This window comes from Portunus trituberculatus, chromosome 46 (assembly GCF_017591435.1).
Source record: "Portunus trituberculatus isolate SZX2019 chromosome 46, ASM1759143v1, whole genome shotgun sequence".
In the NCBI taxonomy this organism is placed as follows: domain Eukaryota; kingdom Metazoa; phylum Arthropoda; class Malacostraca; order Decapoda; family Portunidae; genus Portunus; species Portunus trituberculatus.
Genome location: NC_059300.1, coordinates 23,373,650 through 23,381,330, shown reverse-complemented (window position 1 = coordinate 23,381,330; position 7,681 = coordinate 23,373,650). Strand labels below are relative to the sequence as shown.

At 39.7% G+C, this 7,681-nt stretch overlaps 1 protein-coding gene across 8 annotated transcripts in view; it reads right to left on the bottom strand.

Annotated features, from left to right (window-relative positions):
• LOC123519999 overlaps positions 1-7,681 on the bottom strand; it is a 48,504-nt gene that overhangs the window by 31,246 nt on the left and 9,577 nt on the right. For 7 of the 8 annotated variants that reach the window (XM_045281768.1, XM_045281775.1, XM_045281770.1 and 4 more), the window contains exon 2: positions 3,089-3,622. In XM_045281768.1, coding sequence (XP_045137703.1) covers positions 3,089-3,586 — 498 coding nt within the window. In that variant the 5' untranslated portion in view covers positions 3,587-3,622. Of the gene's footprint in view, positions 1-3,088; positions 3,623-5,927; positions 6,446-7,681 lie in introns of those variants that run through there. The other variant, XM_045281774.1, reaches the window with a different exon arrangement.

Here is a 7,681-nt window from a genome sequence, read left to right as displayed (position 1 = left end):
ATCTCTCAGGGTTAGTATTTGAAGCATATCCACATCACAGTCGCTTGTGTGTTGTGCACACTATAAAACATTATCTTCATAGAACTAGGCCCATCCAAGGCGAGCTTACTTTCTTTTTCTTGACTACACGTCCTCCAGTACGGTTGGCTTCTCGGGACACTTTGCGTTGTTGGGTGAGGGATGTGATGGAAGAAGCTGGCATTGACCTTAATGTTTTTTCTCCCCATTCTACTAGGTCAGCATCGTCCAGCAAGGCAGCCCTAGTGTTGCCTTTGTCAATGATTATCTCCACTATTGGTTAGGCCAGGGTGTCCCCATCTACACGCCACTACCACAAGCCTCTCACTCAACATGGACAGTTTGCGCGGGCCATTTTGCCCTAGGGAGTCTGGCTTACTCCCAGGCTTGGGGTTACATATGGGGATCCTTGAGCTCCTTTTTGGTTTAGGGATGAATGTCTTTACCTATTACCGTGGGACTGTTCCACTATTCTAACTGATGTGTCAATGGGTTTCTTGCCTTTCCCCTATGGGACTTTATGGTACTATTAAATACAGTAAAGTCCCGGGTTACATCGGTCTCGAGTTACATCAAACTCGTAGTTACGTCAGTCCACTATAAGGCAATTTAAGATTAAAAAAAATTGAAAATTTATAAGTCGTAAAGCGCGGGATTTATTGTTATTGTTGGTGGTCACTAGTGGTTACCCGCCACACCACCCGCCTCACGCTTGAATACAATAACACCCTGCCTCAGTTCCACCACACCGTCGCCCCTGGCAAGTGTGTTATCCTACTTCTGCGTTTACTGACTCAAGTTCTTAGTATGGCACCAATGGCACCAAAGAGAAAACTCCTTAGTGACAGCAGTGATGCTAAGAAAAGGAAAACCATTATGCTACAAGAAAAAGAGGACATAATCAAAAGACATGAGAAGGAGGCAGCAGCTGTGTGTGAGGGAAGGAAGAAGAAAATGGGAAGCCCATTACCATGACAACGGGGAGGTTGACGACCTTGAGGGCTCGCACACCCATCACAACAATAACAACTCCGGAGCCTTCGCCTGGGCCACACGACACTCGCAGCTGACTTGCACTGTCTGCGCCTGTCTGCTGATCCCTATTGCCCTTTCCTATTGCATTTCCTGCCCCGCTGCCCACGCTTCTACTCCCACCGCACTGCACTACGCTCCCAGCTGTCCGCCCTGGGCGTCACAACATTCGACCTGCCCACCCTCCTGGCGGCCTCAGGCGTCCACCCCTCTCAGCAACCTGCAGTCCTTCACGTTCGTGACCCTAATCAACAACAAAAACAAGCTTGTGTTTCATATTCCTACATAGTTGTAAATAATATAACAATATAACCTTTAACTTACCTGAATGACCATAAACAATGATTGGTTGAAAACTCATTAATATGGTTTGAAATGTACGGAAACTCGAGTCACGTACAAAATCGACTCACGTCATGTTTCAGGAACATAACTCTGACGTAAACTGAAACCTTACTGTATTGTGTTGTGTTTTCAACATATGTTGTGTCTTACTGGTGTGTACCTTTTGTATTGCATATTGTTAGTGTCTTCTGCCATATACTGTTGTGCCTCACTTGACTATAGTTCCTGTCTTATGTATTGTGTTTGTCTGTTGTGACATACTGTTGGGATTTTGAAATACAGTTTTCTGCTTTCCTATTGTTCTTATGCATTTTGTTTTCCATAGTTCCAGTTTCTAGCCCTTTCTAATCTCCGAGTGCTCTTTGTAGGTTTGAGGAACCTTTCTAAAGCTCTCATTGGTACTGCCATGACATTAGTTAAATATCGTAACGTGAAATTGTAAGACTAAACGAGTACTTACCAAGTATGAAGTTTGATCGCAATTTCACGAACATTTAACGACATCACGGTGATATACAATGCCCTCCCTCCCAGCCCTTTCTGGTCATGGAGATCACTTCGGGGTCTCGGCCCCGGCAGTTCTTTGTGGCTGCTTCCTCAAACCTACTCTCTCAAAGGACTGACATTGGATAGGTAGCAGGACATCTCATTGTATACCACCATGACGTTAAATGAAATTACGATCAAACTTCATATTTGGTAAGTATTCGTTTAATCTTATAATTTGTACATACCATAAATGAAGGCTGGTAACAGATAACTTAGAAGAGGAGGGGAGAAGGGTGGGGAGGAGGATGGGGGTCGTTGGAGGACGAGTCACCATCCATGAAAATATCTTTGTAACTTTTCTCCTGGTGTGATTCCTGTGAATCCACTAGTGGAGGGCTGTGGCTCACTCACACTTGCACTCTCACCACATTCCTTATTTTCACCACTAATAAGCTTCTTTGGTACCATCGCAAGTTTCTAAATGAAAAACTACCAACCAAATGCAGAAAAATGTTGTTTTTCTCAAAACTACGGCAAGACTAGGAAAGCGCAACTGCATCCGGTATACTGGTATTACCGGTAATACGGTATCAGAACGGGACAGTGACAGTTGCAAGAAGGGAGAGGACAGAGCTTTGTATACGACCAATTTTGCGGCCACTTGATTACCAGATATTTTCACCACTAACAAGCATTTGGTGTTGAAGTAAGTTTATAAATGAAAAACTACAGACTGAATGCAAAAGAATGTTTTTCTCACGACTGCAGCACCACAAATGGTGGAGGGAGGAGAGGGAGAGGCCAGGGAGCCTTTGTTTACAACCACATGTGTTGGCATTTGACTATCAGGTATTTTTTTGAGTATTAAATTGAACTCTTGCGTTCGTGTATTGAAAAATTTGACTATTTAGATGTTTGAGTATTGAGTCTCCACTGTATTGTAGTTATTTCACCTGACTGATGGAAAAGTATCTTCGGACATGAGGTAGTGCATTCATGTACCAATATATATATATATATATATATATAGAGAGAGAGAGAGAGAGAGAGAGAGAGAGAGAGAGAGAGAGAGAGAGAGAGAGAGAGAGAGAGAGAGAGAGAGAGAGAGAGAGAGAGAGTACATGTATTTAACAAATGTTTTCACACACTTATCTTTTTCACATAACTATTCATAATCAGTAAAATGAAATATTTTAGTACTTACAGTGTTCGATGTCTTGACAATAGTCTGGGCCTTCCTAAATCTGAGTGGCCAGCCACTGCTATTCAGTTTGAAGTCTGTGAAGCCCAACTTCTGTGCCAGCTGTTCAGCAGCTTCATCAATATCTGCTTTGTTCACTTCCACACCCTCTGCCTCCTTTTCACTGTACCACTGCATCACTGCCTCGTTAACACCTTCAAGAGACTGTGGTGTATCACACTGCCTTTCCTGTTGGCATTCTTCCTCTTTAATTTCTTGTTTTACTTCTTTCTCAACATTTCCAGGGTGATCATCTTCCTCTTCTTCATCTGTTTCTAGCTTATTTTTAAACTCACTTCTGCGGGCAAAATTTCTAATTGTTTCCTTCTCACTAAGTACTCGATAATATGTTGATTTCTTTATGTTGTACTTTTTCATTAAAATCTTGGGACCAAATCCTTTCTCTTGATCAGCCAAGAGTTTTAGTTTCACACTGAGTGGCAAACAAGCTCGAGGAGACATTTTGTTATCTTTCAATGCTGCTATTCACTGAAATTTCTGTAATAGATATAGAACATGTATACTGATATGACATAGCTGCTCTCTGTAGAAGAAAAAAGTAAATACAGTATATCAATATATATATATATATATATATATATATATATATATATATATATATATATATATATATATATATATATATATATATATATATATATATATATATATATATATATATATATATATATATATATATATATATACAGTAAGGTCCCGGGTTACGTCAGTCTCGAGTTACGTCAAACTCATAGTTACGTCAGTCCACTATAAGGCAATTTAAGATTAAAAAAATTGAAAATTTATAAGTTGTAAAGCACGGGATTTATTATTATTGTTGGCCGCCAGGCGTCACTAGTGGTTACTCGCCACACCACCCGCCTCACGCTTGAATACAATAACACCCTGCCTCAGTTCCACCACACCATCGCCCCTGGCAAGAGTGTTATCCTACTTCTGCATTTACTGACTCAAGTTCTTAGTATCTTGCTCAATGGCACCAAAGAGAAAACTCCTTAGTGACAGCAGTGCTGCTAAGAAAAGCCCGTTACCATGACAACGGGAAGGTTGACGACCTTGAGGGCTCGCGCACCCACCATCACAACAATAACAACTTCAGACCCTTCGCCTGGGCCACACGACACTCGCAGCTCACTTGCACCGTCTGCGCCTGTCTGCTGATCCCTATTGCCCTTTCCTATTGCATTTTCTGCTCCGCTGCCCACACTTCTACTCCCACCGCACTGCACTACGCTCCCAGCTGTCCGCCCTGGGTGTCACAACATTCGACCTGCCCACCCTCCTGGCGGCCTCAGGCGTCCACCCTCTCGGCAACCTGCAGTTCTTCGCGTTCGCGGCCCTAATCAACAACAAAAACAAGCTTGTGTTTCATATTCCTACATAGTTGTAAATAATATAACAATATAACAATATAACCTTTAACTTACCTGAATGACCATAAACAATGATTGGTTGAATACTCGATAATATGCTTTGAAATGTACGGAAACTCAAGTTACGTACAAAATCAACTTACGTCATGTTTCAGGAATGTAACTCTGACATAAACCGAGACCTTACTGTGTGTATATATATATATATATATATATATATATATATATATATATATATATATATATATATATATATATATATTGAGGAAAAGTCACAGTAAAATCACCATTTTCTATTTAAAACTCTTGATTAAATTCTTCTGGTGTTTTGGGACAACATAATCCCATCCTCAGACAACACTGAAACACGTGCAGAGAGTGAGGGGATGCGTACACCCTCCAAAGGTCTCAGGACAAAGAGCTCCTGGAGAGCGGAAACATCTCTTATGTACCCTAGCCCTAGCAACTGACATCTATCAAGCCTGCCTGATCCACACAATGCACATTCCCGAAGTATCACAAGAATTTAATCAAGTTTTAAATGGAAATCCAATGCGACTTTTCTTCAACCTCTACATTCAATGGATCTACACTCAACCAAGTATATATACATATAAGATCAGGATGCGCTGTTCAGCTTCTGGCCATTAGTGGCACAGGCAGTTTTACTTGTAGTGTTACCCCTATTTGGGCCCATATCACCCCCTAAGCTTATCTTGGGTATAACCACCTAGAACCTGGGTATCATGGTGGCATGTAGGTAACTTTAAACCACTTGACAAATGGCAAAGTGTTTAAGACCGTACGTGGTGGGATTCAAACCTATGCGTGGACGTCTGCCCGATCCCACGCTCACCACCTTATCCACTATGCCACCGCATAGACACACAAAATTAATTACTTGCTTATTGTACTATAACTTCTCTCCAATCATAACATAAATTTTTCTAGCCACCAAAGATTTTTCTAGAACAGTGAGTTAAAGATTCACATATTGAGATTATATCTATATTTGCAGTATTAGAAAAAAATTATCACATTCATAGCTAGTAAAACAATGGCATTGAAGCAAATTAGAACAGCTTACAATTACATAGAATAGACATCAAATATTATCAAAGGAATCCTACATGAGATAAGAGTAATCGTTAGCTAAACTGCACATCCCACATTTAGAATTCATCACAGATCATAAGTCTCTCAGGACTGGAACTCAGAACTCTGTACATATTCAATAATCATCCCAGCCTGTATTCTAGATGAATCCCACTGACCTGGTAACCATTAAGCAATGCGCTGGTTATTTATGAGCAGCGCTCTACTGATTCCTGTTCTGGAACCGGTTCTGATGGTTCTGCCCACCTAAGGAACTGATTCCTTGAATATCTGAATTGTCAGTTCCTACTTACCACTAGTAACAATGAGCCTGAAGCACCATGTGAAGGAACAGCACGTTAGTGGTAGACAAGGGGAACACCTGGTGACATCTGGTAGCTGTATCACAGAACTAAACCAGCAGTGCAACTTGATTTTCTTGACATTGTGTTATCCTAAATAATCTGAATAACATGAAAAATTCACTATGTCTTTTAACTTGTGTTACTCCAAAATTGCATATTCTAAACATGCATAAATTGAAAAATCTCTGTATTTACTGCAATGATTAAAAAGGAAACTATTGTAGTCATATTTTGACAGGAAGGCTTTACATACTTTTTCAACATACTTTTCATACCAATGTCCTTATTCATCACTGACCATCACCCATCACCAAGCGTGTAGGCAAGTTGAGTGCACAGGTCCCATTCCTGGCTTCAGCACATTAGCAAAAGAAGGTTACCCTGCCACACAAAAAATATCTAAGATGTCTTAGATATGTAACAAATAATGTGTAAATTAAATTAACAAAACTTCAATAGTATAAGTGTTCAATCATGAAAATAATTATAAAAGAAGTAACATAACACAAATGTAGCTACTTAAGTAATTCATAAATAACCTTGTGAATGAATAAAGGGCAAAAATGGTTTGCAAATGTGAGTTATTTATTTTTAACTTTCTGTTTTAAAGATACCTGTTGAAAACAACAACTTACATGTTTACAATAAAATATTTTGTGCTCAAAACCCAAAACCTTCAACTTTAGCCTACTTACATGTAGCTTGGCTCCCACAACCCCTCATAACTCATATCAGACCTCTATGCACTTCAATCCTTGCAACCAACACCCCACTCCTCTTCCATGCTCTGTAATAACCTTATATGGATCTCCAAATTCAGCTAGGGAGATCACCTGATGCACTAAATCTATGGGTTGCAACACTCCAAATATTAAAAATTTCCAGTGCCTAAAAATCATTAAAATGATAGAGGTTTATGGCAAAGAGAATCAGTTATGTGTTTTCAGTCCTGCATACTTTTCTGAAAAAGCTTTATTTGCTTGGCACCAGGGAAAAGATTCTGTAAAAAATATTTGGGAGCTACTGGGTTAGGCCCAAACTGTTTCATTCCTACATTAGAAACTTGATAATGACCTTAATACCATGGCTAGTATATTTGTAGAACCATTCGCTTACTGTCAAGTCATCTGTTAATTTTTCATTGGTCTAGTTTTATCACAACAATGTAGAGTCCCAAATAAAATTTGTTGATGTTGACAATGCAATGGAAACTGACAAGTCTTCATATTGTCTACTACAAGAATGTGCTATGGAGCTTGTCTACATTATGTCAATTACCTGTCATATCAGTGACATCTGGTTCCTTGCCTCAGTCTTGGAGACTATCCCATGTATCTCCAATTTACACAAAAGGGTCTCAGGATGATCCTTCAACTACAGACCGATCAGTTTGAATCTCATTTCTTGCAAAAAAATGGTCTCATCAATGACCAGTTGCTCTTTGATTAGTCAGTTTGGCTTCAGGACAGCTACTGCTAAAATATGACTATGTGACCCATTGATATGATGAGTGGTCAGTATAATATTATTTGACTTTGTTAATTAAGGCACTTCACCATGTCAATCATCAAACTCTCATCAATAAATTAAAACCTACTGGAAACTTGAGCAACCTTCTGCAGTGCATCACAAGTTTTCTTTTGGGTTGGAAAATAAAAGTTACACATAGTTATGATAGCACTTCAAAGCCAGTTTAAAGAGAT